This window comes from Alternaria infectoria, assembly GCF_024043175.1.
Source record: "Alternaria infectoria strain BMP 0036 chromosome Unknown scaffold_1, whole genome shotgun sequence".
Classification (NCBI taxonomy): Eukaryota; Fungi; Ascomycota; class Dothideomycetes; order Pleosporales; family Pleosporaceae; genus Alternaria; species Alternaria infectoria.
Genome location: NW_026250690.1, coordinates 367,255 through 386,451, shown reverse-complemented (window position 1 = coordinate 386,451; position 19,197 = coordinate 367,255). Strand labels below are relative to the sequence as shown.

The 19,197-nt window shown below is 52.6% G+C and overlaps 5 protein-coding genes across 5 annotated transcripts; 4 read left to right on the top strand and 1 right to left on the bottom strand.

The window, feature by feature from the left end:
* Positions 1-2,340: 2,340 nt before the first annotated feature.
* J4E92_000146 (uncharacterized protein) lies at positions 2,341-3,291 on the top strand (the record flags this gene model as incomplete). Its single annotated transcript, XM_051491565.1, has 2 exons — positions 2,341-2,716; positions 2,852-3,291. The coding sequence occupies 2 exons, from the start codon at positions 2,341-2,343 to the stop codon at positions 3,289-3,291; spliced, it is 816 nt and encodes a 271-aa protein (XP_051357077.1).
* Positions 3,292-6,555: 3,264 nt separating this feature from the next.
* J4E92_000145 (uncharacterized protein) lies at positions 6,556-7,902 on the top strand (the record flags this gene model as incomplete). Its single annotated transcript, XM_051491564.1, has 4 exons — positions 6,556-6,588; positions 6,835-7,106; positions 7,163-7,594; positions 7,827-7,902. The coding sequence occupies 4 exons, from the start codon at positions 6,556-6,558 to the stop codon at positions 7,900-7,902; spliced, it is 813 nt and encodes a 270-aa protein (XP_051357076.1).
* A 1,581-nt stretch (positions 7,903-9,483) lies between these two features.
* Positions 9,484-10,030, bottom strand: J4E92_000144 (uncharacterized protein; the record flags this gene model as incomplete). Its single annotated transcript, XM_051491563.1, has 2 exons — positions 9,484-9,854; positions 9,907-10,030. The coding sequence occupies 2 exons, from the start codon at positions 10,028-10,030 to the stop codon at positions 9,484-9,486; spliced, it is 495 nt and encodes a 164-aa protein (XP_051357075.1).
* Positions 10,031-11,285: 1,255 nt separating this feature from the next.
* J4E92_000143 (uncharacterized protein) lies at positions 11,286-12,765 on the top strand (the record flags this gene model as incomplete). Its single annotated transcript, XM_051491562.1, has 3 exons — positions 11,286-11,552; positions 11,608-11,670; positions 11,725-12,765. The coding sequence occupies 3 exons, from the start codon at positions 11,286-11,288 to the stop codon at positions 12,763-12,765; spliced, it is 1,371 nt and encodes a 456-aa protein (XP_051357074.1).
* A 4,033-nt stretch (positions 12,766-16,798) lies between these two features.
* Positions 16,799-18,966, top strand: J4E92_000142 (uncharacterized protein; the record flags this gene model as incomplete). The annotated part of the gene is made up of 2 exons (XM_051491561.1): positions 16,799-16,859; positions 16,910-18,966. The coding sequence occupies 2 exons, from the start codon at positions 16,799-16,801 to the stop codon at positions 18,964-18,966; spliced, it is 2,118 nt and encodes a 705-aa protein (XP_051357073.1).
* Positions 18,967-19,197: the final 231 nt, after the last annotated feature.

Sequence of the window (19,197 nt, the reverse complement as noted above, 5' to 3'; positions counted from 1 at the left end):
GAGAAGACGACAGGGTGCACACGGCCTATCTGGAGGAATAAAAGATATGAGACTAGTTTCATCAGTGCCGAATATGGAGGGAATCGATGATGATGAGATCATCATATTCGCCGATAGAGGCTACAAGAGTTATTTGTACACGTTATTTACAAACTTAAGTTGATCATCTCCAAGTCCTCTAGGCTTGGTGCTGGCGTGCTGGCGTCGACTGGAGTGTCCAAAGTGTATCATACGAACATAGACTGAGCAAGGCGGGAGGTCATGCGACGGCTGTCGACAAAGAAAAGAGTTCAAGTTTCGGCTTCGCTTTCATGCTAGCGGTTGATTTCTTTCATGGCGTTCGTAATGGCGGGCGAAGCAGTGAAGAGGACCGACACCTATCGGTGGTAGGGTCTCGATAGGGGTCTGCGAAACGTTTCCTCGCCACAATGCATTGTTTAGACCCTCCTAGAGATTGTCTCGACTCAACATAGTACTGAAGAGGCTATTGATGAGTACAACAGGTGCCTATCCAGCCGCCAACATGGACTTGGCCACCGTAGGGTCGTACACAACAAGCGCCGCCACTGGTCTCCGATAGCTCCGCTCGCTATAGGCCAGGTTGATGATGACGGGGCACCTCCCACTTGTATCCGCAGACTGACCACCGTCTTGTCTTATATAGTCGCATGATTTTGAGAATATCGATCCATCATGTTGAATACTGTAGCATTGTCGACATAACAATGACGGTCTGATGTGTGGCATCCGAGATCGACTTCCAGCTCAGGGCCAACACCAGATCGCATTGTGCGGATGATGTTGGCAGCGTCAACACAAGACGAGGTGTTGTTGTAATATGACGTCGGTTCTGCAGTGTAGTTGCAGTCGCTCGAGTAGGCCCAAGCGCTACTATAGGTCTGCTCGTAGGGGTAGTCGTACTGAACATGCTCTGACTTGATCTGAACAGCTGATGGAGTCATTGGAGTAGTATAATGCATCGCTGGATATGAGGCTGGTGGTGGTGTGCCCATACTTGATACCACGGATCTTGGACTGGGCGAATCGTTGCAACTGAGTGCTGTCGGCCGTGCAGATGGGATAGTAGCATGCGGCACTGATGGGACGTGTTGAGATAGCGAATCGGCTCTGGTATATGAAGGTATAGGCGAACTGGTCGAAGAGGCTGTGTTGGTGTTGACCCTTGACTCAAGCATGGCCTGCAGTCTGGTGGCGGCAGAGGTGTGCTTGTAGTGTCGATCGGACGTCGATTCAAGGGCAGCGACAATCTCCGCTTCAGAGACTCCTCTCCCATGAAGAAGCGACCTGAGTTTTCGGTTCTCTTCTAGTACTTTCCTGGCAGCATACTGGATTTCCGAAGAGGCCTCGATGCCTATCTGTTCATAGCTGCGCAGTTTGGCCTCGAGCTCATGCAGATACTCCTTCCGGCGGGCGCGTGATCGGCCTGAAACGAGTACCGTTAGCGAACATCCTCGGTAAATCGAATGCTCACACAGAGACGTCTGGATGGTTTGCAGGCTGCAAGCTATCGCCACTCTTCATGGTTGGACAGCTGACGATAGGTCGTCGTCGTCCAAGGAATCCACTCACGTTGGTTGTCCCTGATCCTAGCGAGATTCTGTGCCTTCTGTTATGAGCCGTTAGCGGAGTGCTTAGGAGGTGATAGATGCAGACGTACAGATATTCTGCTGTTGTCACTCATGGTGATGTTTGATACGAAGCAAAGCGGGCGAATAGTGATGGATACTGAACGGGTTGGGAAGATGGCTTTTCAGTTGGGTGATCATCCTGAGTAGTATCATTCCAAACAGATGGCATCCCGTAGTCTTAAAGAAGAAGGCAGTGGCAGAGGGACGAGCAAGCCACCTGTGCCCAAGCGCGCTGCAGGCCTCATCCTGGCCGCCCTGCGTAGGGAGCGTAAGGGTGTAAGTGGGAGTGTGCCTCGCCTCTGCTGCCGGGGTTACAAGCGTGGGAGTCTGAAGCGGACGGGCCCACAGACGTGATGGTAGACCGGGATAGAGCGGTAATGTTACGAAGACGCGGCCGATCCTGTCAGTTCTTTCGGCGACCGGTGCTAGTCCGAACGTGACATAGCGCCGATTGCTAGCGCGCTTCCCTCAGCTCGGTGACTGCCCTTTTCAGCTTCAGCCTCGGAAATTGGGGGTGAACGAGTTTTGCAGCCGTCTCACAACACCACGTCGCATCATCTCCATCGCGAATTATCTCGCGTCATCTATCGCGCACTACCCACGACCCAGATTCCACCGCGTCGGAAACGTTCCGAGGACACGACAACCAGTCTGGTGGCACTCGACAAGGATCCCAATCAACAACCCCAGCATGGCTATTGGTCAACGAATAACGGCACCGTACGCCGGCCTTTTTGATCCCACGCGGTTTGTAACCTCGTGGATTCTCCCACCAGCCGCCCTCTTCGCTATTCGCGCGCTATTGGCCATTTACGCATTTACCACGCTCTTTTTCATCTTTGGCTGGAATGGTACCCACGGCAGGTCCGACGCTTCGCAGCAATCCTTCTCTTTCTTCACGGTTCTGACGTATTGGGGTCTCGCCTTTTACTATGCCTTTGCCGCTGTGCATACCGGCAGTTACTGGTTTACTGGAACTTCGTTTTTGGCACGATGGCCCAAAGCGCTACAGGTGGCGCACAGCATGTTTTACTCTACCATTGTAGTCTATCCGTGGATAGTGACCAGTAAGTCAACTTACATAAAACGTTTTGCCAAAGTCGCGCCGGAGTACCTCGAGGCAATCTCGTGTTCCCTGCAACATCATTTTTGGAGAACTGGCAGCATTTATTGTCTGAGCACGCTGAACTAACACACAACAGTTGTTTATTGGACACTTCTTGCGGGTCAATTCCCCACCACTTTCGCTCTCTGGTCAAACACGTCACAGCATGCTCTCAACTCGGCGTACGCCCTTTTCGAGATAGTTATCCCCCGAACTGAGCGACTGCCCTGGCTCGACCTGATTCCAATTATCCTCCTGTTGGCTCTTTATCTTGGCCTGGCCTACCTCACGCATGCGACCCAAGGCTTTTATGTATACCCCTTCCTTGACCTTCAGAAGAATTCTTCTGGGCTAGTCGGAGCGTACATAGTGGGTATTCTGGTCGCCGCGATTATTATCTTCTTGATTGTCAGGTATCTCATCGTGTTGCGCGTCTTTGTCACTGAGAAAAAGCTAGGGAAGACTGGGAAGACTTCAACGCGTCAATACGCGGCGGGCGCTGATGAATATCCTTTGCACAGCACCATACAAAAATAGCGCGCGTATTCTCGTCGACGTTGGAATCCCCAATGGTCGACTGTTATTACAATCGCGCCCTCAGACCGCTCGCTTTTAATACGCCATATAATCTAGTCTTTAATTCCTCTGTTACGTCACTCATTCATCTGCTGTCAACCGCCATCGACCACTCTCATCCCCGTTGCTATCGGCTACTATTCCACCATGGTGATCACTGAATTGGCATGATTTGGTGTGGCGCACCAGTCAGATGCCCACCTCACAAGGCGACTCCTGCGCGGCTGTCTATTTGCTTCTTCCTTGTTCTGCAAATACTGTGTAGCGGCTGCCATGATGCCTATTATCGGAACCTGGCTGTCTCCGATAGTAAGCTGCGACGAAACCATCGGCATCAACGGCATGGGGTCTATGAGGATGATCGGCGAACACTTCGCGAAGTGCATTAAATCGCCCCAGTTCATCCCACGTCAATCCCCTAGCTACCCGTGCGGGATGTTTGCTTTTGTGGCGACATGTCGAAGCTGCCACTCCGCTTTGGATCTGTGTTCATCATAGCCTCGTGTTTACTAGATGTGGGTCAATTGGCCGTAGTGGGTTCAAGAGGCTGTTAAGGTATGAGAGACGCCCCCACATACATGCATCCGGGCGTCGATCATGCTGCAACTCGAGATCAGCCATCCATGCGTCTTCCATGCGCACTGTCACAGCCGCCCTTCAGACTAGAAGGACGCGCATGTGACGAAGCGATAGCCAATGGACTACACACGTGAGAATCGGCTACCCAATCAATGGTAACACGTGAAAGCAAACGAAGGAACACTGACATGCAGCGCCATGATGGCGCATAGGCATTGAATGACATCAATCACCACCTCCATGGACCTTGATTCTGTCAGTAACGGAAACGCTACATGATGCCAGCACGAGCTTCTAGAAGCGCTTTAGCTTCGTCTGCCTGCAGCTGCAGGGCTTAGCGCTGAGCCGTTCATTAATTCGCGCAGGCTTGGTGTTGATTGGCCGCGCAAGAAAAACCCTACACTCAACAGTGCGTGCGCATCTGCTGGAAAGTCTGCGCACCTATTCTTCGGGGCCGCCCGGTCACGAACAACTGCTGCGTTACATCGGTCTACGGCATCTTTCACTCTTTACACGATACCAACATGACCCCTGACATGTAGCACCCCTCCTACTGATGCACGCCGAGAAAACTGAGAGCATGTGCCATGTACTAATCACTTAGCTATGATGGCGTCTGGCCCGGTCTTGCTCAATTCGGTCTGGTACTTCACTGCCATCCCGTCTTCGTTGCGCCGTCAGTACTATGCGATTGCAACGCTTGGGCCGGCGGCTGTCAGACTCTTGGGCAGCAGTGATGCGACCACTTCATGAAATGTGGAGGAAGTCATCTCGAATCCCAGCTGTCTCATGGTGGAGTCCGGGGCTTTGATCTTGACTACGACAGTACGTCACTGGTTACTTAGGCAGCTGTGGGATCCAGTTTCAGCACCCTTAGAAACCTAAGTGCATGCTGCAATACCGTTCCATGACTGTGGAGTTCATTCCCACATGTTTCTTGGACAGTACGCATGAACATTCAATACATGTAAGTTTCAAGGATCCCGTCCCGGTCCCGACAAGCGGTGTCTTTACGGCACGTCGGGACTGGCCGGAGTTCTATCCTTCTGGCAGAAGCTTGGAGGCGTACCAGCTGCTCGCACAGACGCGTTCTTACCAAATGAACCCTGGAATCCAACCTGATGGAGACGGATTGCCGCTAGTTTTGTCCAGTAGTCGAACTTTACGCTGATTATCCCCAGGCTCTCAGCGTATTTGCCCCGAGAGTCAAGCCAGCGCTACATCGTTAATACCCATGGACGTTTCAAGGCCTCGGATGGCACTGCGGTAATAAATCATTGTATCCGTCTGGTGATCACCGATGGCTTGCAGCATCGTCGCCAGGATCAAGCCCTCTAGGGTTTCGAATGAGATTCAAGAAGGCAGGTGCTTGCTTGCTCAGGCAAACACAGGTAGGCGATCGATCGGATGCTGTCGCTGATAGCGGCCGAAGAACTGGATCATCACGACCGGATGCGACCGACTGCCACAGCTCGACTACACAAGTGCGAGAATCTTTCCGGTTTCATTTCGATGCAGCTTTGCGATGGTGCATCCACCTCGCACACCCTCTACAAGCAGGCTACATGATACCCAGACACCTGTAACCCCGCCCAGGCGTAACCTGGTCACCTGGGAAGGACTTTAGTCCATGTACCACAATCATCGGTTTCTCTGCTGCTATCGTGACAGCGCTTCTGGCCCCAGGAAACATTCCGCTAGTCGCGGGGATAAACAGCATGTGAACGCGGAAGTCCGCTGTACTGTGGAGATACTCGGAAGCGCAGATGAACAGCAAGGATAAGGACCAACCCGTCACTACTATCGTTCACTATAGCGGTGTTCCGTCCGCCAGGTCCTTCGTATTCCTGCAGGATTCGAGTCTATTCCAAACGCCCCGGCCAAAACACGTTACAACCGTTCCAATGTTGCATTGACGTGGCTTGCGCATCAGCATACCATCAACGAGCGACACGCACATGCAAAGTGCCCCTGCGCTGCGCTTGCGCATACCGTAAGGAGTAGCGACATAGGGTGCGCATTGTTTGGATGCCGGCTCGTTCCTGAGCTACGACTGCAAAAGTACGAGGTCCTGCAGTTCTGTCGCATGTGCATGCGCATGTGAAGTTCGCGTAAGCGCATGTCAATGCTGGAAGCGCTTAGGCACGGCTCGAGCGTGGGGGCCTGACCGATGATAGGAATGCTGCGTGAGTGGCTCATTGTCGGACACCGGAAATCTCGATATCGATGACCTTTGCTGAGTTTGCGAGAGTTTGCGGCACGTGCTGGGTGACTGTCTCGGTCGACGGATATTTGTTCACCTGGGTATAACGAGCCCTTGAGGTTTGTTGCGCGGAAGCAGTATTGTGAATATCCATGCGACTGCCAAACGTGCAGTAGTACTACAAAACCCAGGCTGTAGCCGCTAGAATCAGTCAAATTTCAACAGCATCTGCAAAGTCTCTCAGTTTGCACTCACCAAGTTTCTCATTGCCAACGTTGAGACCTCCAAAAGTGTCCCGAAAAGGTAAAGTTACCGAGGTAACTTGCGAGCACCTACCCCCTTGATTACAGAACCACCTCGTACTCCCAACGGCAAGCACAGCGCACGATCAAATAAACTTCTACTGTACACAAACTCTCTCGGAGTAACAAGACAACGGAACCATGATAGAGGTCATCTACATCGTCCGGCACGCGGTACGTATTAAGCTAACCTCCGTCACCGCACTTCACGCCCTCCGATGCTTTTACACTGTAGTCGAGGGAACTCTTCCATTTCAGGCAGCTAGTTCTGAGCCATCTCCGTCCTTGCATCACCTCCGCAAACATCTCGCTTGCCTACACCTTCGCGTGTATCACATGAAACAGCCACCCTTCACACTCGCACATGCAGATCTTTCCCCTAGCATAGCATTCTTCTAACGTGTCCTCCGGGGTATCTAGTTTCGCGCCAACTGGTCCGTAGACCCCCAAACGGGTATCTACACCGCGTCCATGGCGACCCCGACCGGAATTCCCACTGATCCGCCTCTTACGTCCAAAGGGGTGGAGCAGAGTAAGGAGTTAGCCGAGTACCTGAGCAAGATCGAACCGCCAGTGGACAGAATCTATTCTAGTCCCTTCTACAGGTGTCTGCAGACGCTCAAGCCGTTTAGTGATAAGCTATTCAAAGAGGGCAAGGCAAAAGGAAGGATACGGATCGATCGCGGTATTGGGTTCGTGCATACTGAGTGACACAGAGGTAGGTACTGTGCTGACGAGTGCGTAATAGCGAGTTCTTTGGACGCGCACATTTCGAACATCCTACTCCGCCGCACCTCGAGCTCCTGACACCTCACTTCCAGAACCTTGACGACGAGTATGCATCTGTACATATGCCAGGCTCCAACGGCGAGATGATCGTCGAGCTCCATGAGCGTGTCAGGAACGCATTTGATCACATTGTCACAACTCTAGACAACGACCCCGAACAGCCAAAGACTGTCTTGCTGTGCACTCATGCCGCGACTATGATAGCAGCCGGTCGGGTACTTACTGGACAGATGCCAGAAAACCCTGATGAAGATGATTTCCAATGCTTCACTGCTGGTCTGTCAAAGTACGCAAGAAGATCAGCCGATCCAGAGAAGGGCGTCGCGGGAAACTGGACTTGCGAACTAAACTCCGAAACATCCTTCCTCTCGGGTGGAGCGGAGAGAGGCTGGTAAGTGCGATGCTGTTTCTTTGTCGTTCTATCTCGTGCTGCATCCTTATAACATCCAGGTTCTTTCCCTATCACAGGAAAGACTGGCCAAGGTCAGAACCTACAACACACGGTTGGGGTATCGCGTCGACGCTTCTCAACATTCAGCTCCCACACACCCCAATTGACGAGCACCTCCCGATGACCCCGTAACCTTACGTCACGGCAAGTGGCTAACGAGCGATGATGACAGGCATTTCAGCGGCGAGGAGAGCTTCGTGGACTTCTCAGACACGGGCATGAAAGGTGACGGGGAGTCGAAATTATGAGGTTGCGGCACGTTGTACTGAGGATGCATATGAATGCAAAATTACATTGCGTTGCATTCTTATGCGGAGGGCTATGATCCAGTAGAAGCTTACAATAACAGCTACCATGTGTAAAATCAGGGCCCCATGCACTCGGCTCTACTTCACCCCTCCCTTGCTATAAATCCTAAGATCGACCGTTCCCGCCCGTCAAGTACCGAAAAATGATGTGCCGACCTGTACCTGACCCACAGTCGTTCTGTCGGCCCATCTTTGGGTTTGCGCAACGTTGTGGCGAGCACGTGGGATGTTTTGAACCCAGATGTGAGTCCGCCGCGCGGTTAATCGCTGGGGAGCGGGGCGCATTGAGCCGAACCGACGAGAACCCTGACCTGACGAATTGGTTAAGAGAGTCCGACGTGCGTGTCTGGGTAGGTTGAATATTGAAGCTCCATGATGATTTTTGGTGGGAAGAAGACGCGTTGGGTTGGTGTTGCACAGGATGGGGTGGGTCTAACAGCTGGGAAGGCGTGAGTGAAGATTACGGGAAAGAATGACGGGACAACACCATGGCGACTGCAACGATACCTTCCACGAGCAGGAAACGAGCCTGGTATGGAGACTGAACGACATGTCATAGGTCGGATTGCCATTACCAAAACACTAGGTATCAACCTTCTACCTATGGGTTCCTAACCCCATCATCATCCTAACACGCGGAGGTTCATTCGCATAGTCGCTGTACACCCTTGGTTTACTGGAACAACGGCCGCGTGCCGCCTTCTTACCTGTTTTTCGACCGCTGCGACGATTGCCTCTACGTATCAACGCGAACCAGACTCCGCGATGCCACACTACGAAATCCACCACGTTCACTTCCTCAGCAGATACCAAAAGCGGGAGCTTGCCCATGCACTCACGGCCCTCCACGCACGCCTCTTCGGCACGACCCCATTCCTAGTCCTAGTAACCTTCCATCTCGCCTAGAAGGCTACCGGGGGTGGCCACACCGACTCAGACACGCAGTACATGACGCTCGGATACCAGCGCGTCTGGACCAACTACATCAATGTACATTTGCAACCCAGCGCCAATACCAACCCGATCGAAGAGAAGCAAAGGCTCAATGTGCTGGCCGAGGGGATCAACAAGATGTGGAACAAATACGCAAGGCCCCACATGGGCCGGCTTCGTTTCTGGATATCGGACAGGCGGCGTGAGGAGATTGCGAATGCGGCTGATGTGAATGCGCCGGCGACGTTGCGGGACATCAGGTCGCTGCATGATGTCTTTGTCATGTGGGATGTTGCTGTGCATGTATCTGTGGACAAGATACGTGAATGATGCGTTTGCGGTTCAAAGCATGGCTATGTTTGGTTGCGAGGCGATGCAGAACTTCGTTGGGCAAATTGGGGAGCCAAATACGGGGAACGGCCAGGCACGTAGGCTGGGAAGACTGCTTCGGATCTCATGGGTACTTGGGGCCAACGTGTGAGCACAATCAGCCTGGACCTTCTGGCATTGTGGGTATCTTTATCCAACGCCATCCTACCATACTATCTTTCCAATCCGATATGACCTGTACAACTCCAAGACATTGTCTTAGGCGCTCTTTTTCTCCGGTTTTGTATCCCCATCTTCCTCTTCCTCGTCAACATGCATGCTTTCTGCAAACCCGACCCATTCGTTCATTCCCCTAACGAAGGCATCCCCACTTCCATCCACCTCGCCACCATGACCCCATATTATGACCTCGTCGAACTCTCCTACTTGTTCCGCTATCTTGACTTCCACGGGCATGCTTTCTTCCACCTCAGCGTCTTCGTCGTCCTCATCTGCAGGCTGTTGTGGTTGTGTTCGGGTTTGCGGTAATTGCTTATCGGTGACATGTAGGATAGCGCCGGTGTAGTTCTGAGGAAGAGGTAGCGTTGTGCCGTGGAGGTGTCGACCGCGGAAGTATGCATGTCGCTTTCCTAGATAAACGTCAGATCTGGAATCCATGCAGATATGAGGTTTGAGAGTTACCTTTGTCATCTGTCTCGGGCTTCCAGTATCGTTCTGCGTCGTTGATGGGTCCATTGTGGTTTATCCGCGCGGGGAGTAGGTTTGGCGTGCATTTTTGAGGTTTGGAGGGTTGAATCGACAGCATGTTGATGGCTTGTTGACGTCGGCGATTGCGTGTGTAGTTAACCAAAAAGTAGTCTCTCAAGTTTTCAGCGGTGTCCTAACTCGATTGTGTGGAGGTATGCCGGAGTGCAGCATGTGAAAGGTGGTACGGAGCACGCGTCGACGCGCCGTAGCGTGTCTCCGCGGAGCACGGACCATCTAATGATGGGGTGCTCACGAGCTCACAATGACGACGGAACCGCAGGCAAGCATACCGTCTTGGCTTGATATAATGAGCTCCCCATCCATCATCCCTCCTTTACTCAAGTCTGGTCATCACCACAGTCTGCCCGTCGCCAAGTTTACGCCTTCCAGGTCCCTTCTAGCGCAGCCCGGAGCCCGCGGCCGCCGTCGCTGTAGATTCACCGATCGATCAGATGCTGCCTACCATGCAGAGTTCTAAGGCCCGCAGCGCTCATGGAGAGCTCCAGAAAATACATACTACCTCTTATCGCTGGCCGCCTTGACTCGGAGTAGACCTGCGAATGCAAGGCTGAGACGCGTGATGAGTTGTGCCCCTGCATAACTTGCCCCTCTCACGCATGCCGGCGGAACATTTCCATGGACCCTGCACTGCGGCTGTACTTCACCCACCAACGTCCTGTTCCACCATTACCTGAGCACACGTACTAGCAGCCAGATACCAGGAACGGATATGAATACGACGGCGTATTGCACCGGCCGCCATTCGGATGGCCTCGAACTCCGCGAGCATGTAAGGATTACACTGATCTTGCGCCGTTCGCGATTTTTAGGCGGATCGACGGCGTCATAGATCACTCGAATTGGCAAGGTTTCCTCGCCCGATACTGCACCTCAGACAGAATGCAACACGCATGACTTCGAAACGGCGCAACCGGACGCACCGTGTCGGCTTTCGGCCGTTCCGGCGATATGACGGCGAGCTACCTGGACTCTCAAATGCACTCTGGCGCCATGTACTAGCCGAACAGCTACCGTTACTCGACTTTCTTCTCAGTTTTGCTTCCAGGCGCGTTTACGATACCATTGTCGCATTGCTTTTGGACGATTGACGCACTAATTTCCCTCCACCACCAGCCCACCCTGCAGCTTCCTATCGTGTGACCAAGCTCAGTCCGTTTGAGACACCCTCATCCTGCGGATCGCGTTAAAGCCACGCTTCTCTCGACTACGAATTGTCCAGTACCCCTACTTTGTGCTCGAGGACCCTCCAATTGAACCTTCAAGGCTTGCGCGAATCGCACACATCTTGAATTATGGCGATTATAAGCTCGGTGACGGGAGCTGTGTCTTCACTACTTAGCCCAGTCACATCGCAAGCCTGGGGACCACTGGTGAATCTATGCAAAAATGGCACTCTTTCGCAATTTCAGAACCTAAAGCATGGCAAGCTGGTGTTGTTTGAGGGCGGCTCGAGCAAGGCTACTGCGGCGTTTGGATCTGATAAAGAAGGACTCCCAATCGCTTTCCTCAACGTGCTCGACGAGAAGTTCTGGGTGCGATTGGCACTGTTTGCAGACATGGTGCGCCCCAAAACCCTCATAACCATCCGAAAGAGCTCGCGCTGATAGGTGCCAGGGTTTCGCAGAAAGCTATATGCTGGGAGAATTCACAACTCCAGACCTGACGAAATTCTTCGAGGTAAGCTACTGCATAGACTGAGCTCGGTGAGACGCATTCAGCTTACATTGATAGCTCTTCATTTTGAACCGTAACTACCTCTCCAATGGCTCAACTTTCACCTCGGCAATTTCCTCTGGCCTCGCCGGCTTGGTACGAGGTAGCAACAACCTCAAAAACGCGCGCCTCAACATCTCCGCACATTACGACATCTCTAACGAGATGTTCGCCGCATTCCTCTCCCAAGACATGACCTACTCGTGCCCGATATGGCTACCGAAATCGAACCCGAAATCCGCAAGCGAAAGCCTCTACGACGCGCAAATGCGAAAGCTCGATCGCTTCATCGATAACACACACATCAAGGGGACAGATCACGTTCTGGAGATCGGCACAGGGTGGGGAAGCTTCGCCATGCGTGCTGTACAACGGACAGGCTGCAGGGTCACGTCTCTCACCCTCTCGATTGAGCAAAAAGAGCTGGCAGAAGAGCGGATACGAGAAGCTGGCATGTCGGACAAGATCACAGTGCTTCTATGCGATTACCGAAGTCTGGAGGTGCCGGAAACAGGACCCTTCGACAAGGCTGTATCGATCGAGATGCTGGAAGCTGTGGGCAAGGAATATCTGGTCACTTACTTCAAGTGCATAGATAAGCTTCTCAAGAAGGAGGGCGGTGTAGCATGCTTCCAATGCATAACGATGCCCGACGCGCGCTACGAAGCGTACGCCAAATCCGACGACTTCATCCGCCGATACATTTTCCCCGGTGGCCATCTGCCCGCCGTTTCCGAGCTCGTCGCCAGCATACAAACCGCTTCAGGCGGCTCGCTCGTCGTCGACAGCATAGAAAACATCGGTCCTCACTACGCGAAGGCGCTGCGGTTATGGCGCGAAGAATTCTTGGACAACTGGGAGAGCAAGATCAAGCCGCAGCTCATCAAGGAGAAGGCTAAGGAAGGAATGGACAATGAAGGCGCGGAGATTTTCAAGAGGAAATGGGACTACTACTTCCGTTACTCGGAAGCGGGCTTCTCGACGAAGACGCTGGGTGATGTTATTATTACGGTTGGAAGGGAAGGCGCTATGCAGATGATGGAGGATGTACCATTGTAAATACGGTTCTCGTTACATGCATAGAGGCGGAGGAATGTGATTGTAAATCTTGGTTGATATGGCATATACCCCCCTCACCCCCCTCTGTGGTATTACTGGACAGTATCGTGACGGGAAATAATTCTGAATGTTACAACGATGCTATCGATCGCTCTTCTACCTGCCTCCATACCCATCCTCAAATTTTGGCAATGCCGCCCGGTACTCCATGGCCAGCTGGCTCGAGTCGAAACTCTTGCTCACAGCATGCGAGCCAGTTTGGTTTTGCGTAGCAAAGTAATGTCCCATGCCATCTACATCCTTCACCTGCCCGAAATTGGCGAACTGAGAATTGTACTCAGCACACGCGCTATCCAGCGGTGACATGTCCAAATTCGGTGGTGATGCCGGCGCAGAGGATGGTTGATATGCTTTGTAGAACGACAAAGGTGCTGGCGTAAGAGTCGGCGATGCGAGCCCGTCGCTGATGATGGACGCTAGACTGGGTGCTGAAGGCTGTTGTTGTGAGTATCTCAATGCATTCGTGCGCGTTATGGAACTGGCTGGGGTAGAAGTTTGTGGCGTGGTGGAGTGGCGATGAGATGCGTTGCCGATTGCAAGACTTGCTGGTAATGTAGTAAACGGGGCAGAGTGTGCGCGCGGCACCGACGGCCTGTTCATCTCCTGTGGTTGTATTGTCGCTGGTGGAGGAGAGGTGCATGGGTGATTGCTGACTTGAAGCGCGGCATCGATGTTTGCTGAGAGCTCCGCGAGGATGTCGTTGGGTGGGGGTGTTCCGTTGACTTCGAAGGCTGGAAGTGAAGTATTTGATGCCGTATGAATTTTGTTGATGGCTTGTGATGGTCTGCTTGAAATAGGCGGTGATTGATATATCCCTCCCGATCCCACAAGATGCAGTTTTTGCGTCTCTCCTTTCGACTTGTCGCATACTGGTGCCTCGCCATCAGGATTCACCACGTGAAGTCTGCTCGACCGTTGCTCTGGCGCGGGGGCACTTGAGTTTTGTGGAGGAGTCTTGCGAGAAATCTGATTTCTGGAACAAGTACCGGGCTGAGGGGGATTTATGACCATGGGCGCATGTTTCGCTGGAGGCTGGGCTATGCGTGTACCTGTAGAGACAGGTCGCGATTTCAAATACTGCTGTCCTACTTGATGCATCGCGACTGGATCGATATTTGTAACCGAATGAGAGAACGCGCGTTGGTGCTGGGAAGATGCAGGTATCTGTAGCTTGAGCTGCTTATTACTGGATGCCTGAGCCGGTGGGTTGGCTGCATCTCGAGCGTCTGTAGGACTGGTGCGTCTGCTATTTGGAGCACTGACGACACGGTATCTGGATGTTGAAGCTTTTGACGGAAACGTCGTTTGTGGAGATGTCTGCGTAGGTTGTACAAGGGTTGGGTTTGTCTGTCCCGTACGCATGTGTGTTGACTTGACGTTCTGTGATTGCGGTGGACATAGAAAGTCTGGTAATGAGGCGCGCGCAATTCCCTGAGACGTTGTAACTCCAGAAGCGGAATGCGATCGAGGGTGGATTACGTCCGGTTGCGAAGGGGCTAACGTCTTGAGTGATGGAGGCTCCTGCGCCAGCAATGTTTGGTAGCATTTGCGTTGCTCTTGAACGGGAAGCTTGTTGAGGAAAGCTGTACGCAAGAAGTTCTCTTCAACGATTTTCGGTTGTAAGTGACAGCGGATCGCTTCTACTTGGCTCCTGTAGAGTTGGCATAGGAATAAAATTCCCTCCCGTGGTTCCCAAGTTAGACTGCGAATTTGACAGAAGTGGAGCAGTGTTCTGACGAGATATAGCATGTTCAACGCGTAAAATGTCTTCAACACCCCATCGGCTCGGAGACTCAATAGTACGAGGTTATTCGCAATGTTCCCGCTGGGCGGTGTCTCACATGAGCCTGCGCACGATTAGCAGGATGCCACAACGGGCTCAGGTTTGACTGACCAGATGGTACTAGAGTCACTTCTATTATCGCTGGATTTGTACATCCGGTATCTAAGAAGCTAGGTCCGGTTTGTACTAGTATCTTGGAAGGAGACAAAGGACTTAGGCCCTCTGGCAGTTGTATACTGTCGGTGTCAGCATGTCATCTCTGAGGGGGGTAAATATCACCTACCGCCGATCCCCATCTAGTTTCTTCTTGATCCGATTGCAGTCTTTGTCGTCGTACGCAATGAAGATATTCCGTACCTCACACCTATGTCCTAAGCAAAGTAAAGCAAGCTCACCCATGACAGCATAAGTGAACTTCTTGCTTTCGAATAGTCGACGGACATGACTTGCTGCCGCCAACATATTTGATTGACATGGTGCTTGCATCTCGTTCTTTTGCCTGGGCTTTCGTCTTTCATGACCAGCGACATCATGATAACCCATGTTGATAGTTGTGTTGCGCGTTCGAATCAAGAGCGGTGAAGGTAACAACAGGGCATCGATATGTGGTCGCACGAGTAGATGTGAGGGCAGATGGCCGTCAGCAGGTGTACGAAGCTGCACAAAGAGAACTATGGAGTAGTTGAGTAAGACTTTTGTCAGGTGGAAGGGTCGACGATATCTATTCGCAGCTCCACCATTTCGGCGCACGGATGGAAAGTCTTTCTATAAGCAACAGCGGTGACACAAGCCTGAACGGCTCTGCTGATCCCGTATTCGAGGATTCCCATGACCGATGCTGATGGAGTGTGGTCTCATTGGCTGGATTTGAAAGACGGCTGACAACAACTTCCGCAAAGGCTGAGCCAGCAGTGGGCCCAACAAGGGAGCGGTTAACATTTGACAGATCGAAGGTGGATATGCTCAGTGGCGGATCTTTGGCGCTCCGAAAGTACGAGAGGACGTCATACTATTTTCATCTCTGTTGTCGTGTTTAGGGTATTCTCGATTGAGGCTGAGTGGGTTATATTTAGCATCGGGTAGGTGGGCCAATCGTAATGACCAACGGATGCGGGTCGCCCGACACGGGTACGAGAGAGCTTGAAACGAATGTTCGGCGCATAGGATCTTATTTCGGAGTATTTCAAGCCTGTTCTTTGCATCGCATGCCATTGTTAGAGTCGCGCACCCGGAAAAAGCATAGCAGTAGTCGTATAAAAGGCGGGGACATAATGGAAGCACTGCGATAGTATACAACTTGTCGAACAGAAAATGGTAGGACATTGTTGTTATTTTCGCTTTGTTGATAATCCATAAGCGTTGGAATGAGTGTCGTATCTAGGCGCATTATGTCCTTTGTTGGTATTCGACGTGGTAAAGAAGGACGCCAAGCTTGAAACGCTGCAAATGTAATGAACGCCGTCTGTGCAAAGGAAGAAGCTGCATCGCTTCTTTTGATGGTCCTTTCTAATGTGCTCAGATGCCGCCACCTATAGCCTGTAGTCAGCACAATGTACGTTTTGCTGATCGTGTGTTTCGGAGCAACGCTGCATCATCTCAATGCAATTGACAAATCGTACCTGACCTGTCGACCGTGACGGTGTAGTCTCCATCGACTCGGGATCTCTGCCTGTCGGCGAGTGTCTTTGACTTGACAACAAAGTAGCCGCTGCCGAGGGAAGCCAGAGTGAACAAAGTCATATTGCGAGGACTGCAAGCCAGGGTCAGCATCAGCTAGCTCGCTATGTGCAAGCTCAAGCTAGACAGCTCTCAATCCGCGGTCAACTTACGTGAGAAATCTGGAGAGTTGAGACATGGTGTTGTATCTGGGATGTGTTCAGCTAGACGTGAATGTTGAAATCCGTGTACAATGTCAGCTTTCCCCAGAAGGCGGAGAAGTTGTTGAGACAGCGGAGAGGCTTCCGGAACAGTCGTGTGATGTATTTCCCCTCTCGAGGGTGACGCAGCTAAAGCTTCCCCAGATCGGGCTGCCGAATCCCTGCCCGTGCGTGCGATGACCTCCGCGGCGGTACCCAATGTGCGCTCTTCGCCGCCGATCTGCCACCGCCCGGCAGAAAAAGTTCGAGTTCCGCAGCTGCAATTCCGCGCCGCGCGCCTGCCCATCACTCACACCAATACGCGCATCCCACCATGCCTCTCCCCAAGCGACAGACGATACCCGTAAAGGGTGCAAAGGCCAGCGCGCCTAAGGGTACGTGGCCACTGATGTGACAGCTGAGCGATGCGCTAAAATTTATCTAGACGACTCGCGATTCGCAAATTTCGAAACCGACCCCAAATTCAGACTCCCCTCAAAGAAGCACACCAAGACCAAGCTTGACCCGCGATTTTCGAGGTTAAAAAGCGACCCAGACTTCTACAACAAGGCCACGGTCGACAAATATGGCCGCAAGGTCGACAAGAAGGCTGGCAAGAAGGCCATTGACCGGTTTTACGACGCCGATAGTGACGACAAAGACGACGAAGACGAAGATGAAGCCGACGATGAGCCTGAGCTAGCACGTCCGGCCGACAAGAAGCGCGACAAGGCGGTCAAGAAGGAGATGCAGAGGGTGGAGCAACAAGGCTTCGACCCTATCCGAGACGGTGGACTAGAGTCTTCATCGGACGAAAGCTCGAGCGACGAAGAGGATGAGGCTGAGCTGGAGGAGCAAACCGAGCTTGCCGGAGACGACAACGACGTCCCGACGGGCGACATCTCGGCACGTCTGGCTGCCGTGAACATGGACTGGGATAACATACGGGCCACCGACATCATGGCCGTAGCAAACTCCTTCGTCCCGGCTGATGGACGCATTCTCAACGTCGTCATATACCCTAGCGAGTTTGGTATGGAGCGCCTACAACGGGAAGAAATCGAAGGACCGCCTCGTGAGATCTTCGCTTCAACCTCCAACAAGGACAAGAACAACATTAGTGCGCTCGACGACGACTCCGACGCTTCTGAGGTGGACGACGAGGAACAAAACGGGGAAGATCTACCAGGAGATGAGACAGGCGAAGAGTTCGACTCCACCAAGTTGCGAGCCTACCAACTTGACCGGTTACGCTACTACTATGCCGTCATCACATGCTCTTCCGCGAACGTCGCAAAGTCCATCTACGACAACCTCGATGGCCGCGAGTATCTGACGAGCGCCAACTTCTTCGACCTGCGATTCGTCCCCGACGGCACAACCTTCGATCAAGATCCCCACGACGAATGCGCAAAGCTGCCGGACGGTTACAAACCTAATGAGTTTTCTACGGATGCGCTCACACACTCAAAAGTCAAGCTGACCTGGGATGCCGATGATGCGACACGGAAGGAGGTACAAAAGCGTGCTTTCTCGCGCAAGGAGATTGACGAGAACGAGCTGCAAGCGTACTTGGGCTCTGACCAGTCGTCGTCCGAGGATGAGGAAGAAGCAGCTAAGATGGACAAAGCCGCAAGTCTCAGAGCAGCCCTAGGACTGGAGGCACCCGGCAAGTCTTCGAAAACGAAGAAGAAGGCGTCTGCGAAACGGGATCGCGACTTCCCAAAGCCGGACAGCGAGATGCAGATCACCTTCACGGGAGGCCTTTCTAGCGGAGCTGGCAACGGTGACGTGTTCGAAAATGACATCCCACTGCAAGAGACTACGATGGAGAGGTACGTTCGAAAGGAGAAAGAAAGGAAGGCGAAACGTAAAGAGAGGTGGGAAGCCAAGAAGGCTGGACGCGATTCCGACGCACCAGTCGAGCAGGAGGCCGATGCGCCAGCGGCTGCGGACGATGATGATCCGTTCAACGATCCTTTCTTTGCTTCTGATCCTGAAGAAGCTGCGAAAGCCTCCAAGCCCAAGTCGAAGAAGTCTGAGAAGGCCAAGAAGAAGGCGGAGCAAGAGGAAAAGGACCAGGCATCGGCAGCTGAGCGAGCGAACCTGGAACTACTTATGGCAGATGAAGACGATTCAAAGCTGCGCCACTTCGACATGAACGAGATCGTCAAGTCGGAGAAGGCTAAGAAGAAGGGCAAGAAAGCGAAGAAGAACGCTCCCATCGTAGAGGACAACTTCCAGATTGATACCACCGATCCCCGTTTCGCCAAGCTATACCAGAGCCATGAGTTTGCCATCGATCCCACAAACCCAAGGTTCAAGGAGACGTCTGCTATGAAGGCGCTGCTAGAAGAGGGCCGCAAGAAGCGAAAGCAAGGCACGGAGGACGAGCCAGATCATCAACGAGAGACGAAGAAATCTAAGCAAGATGCTGCAGATGGGGAGGATGACATCAAGAAGCTGGCTGCCCGTGTAAAGGCGAAAAGTAAACAAAAGTGAAGTAGGTTCTATAAATAGAATGTGATACCCAGCGAACGGCCTATACTAGCCATCCTATGCAGGATCTGCGCTCGATACGTGGAGTTTTTGTTGTCCCAGGGTGTCTCAGGTTGCGTTCAACGCGAGCTTCGGTGATAGCTCCTTCCTTCCCTACTACCTATGCTTGCTTCGGGATGACACGCGAAGCCGGCAAACTAGTGGCCCCGGTTCACCTCGACCACATCGGCGCCT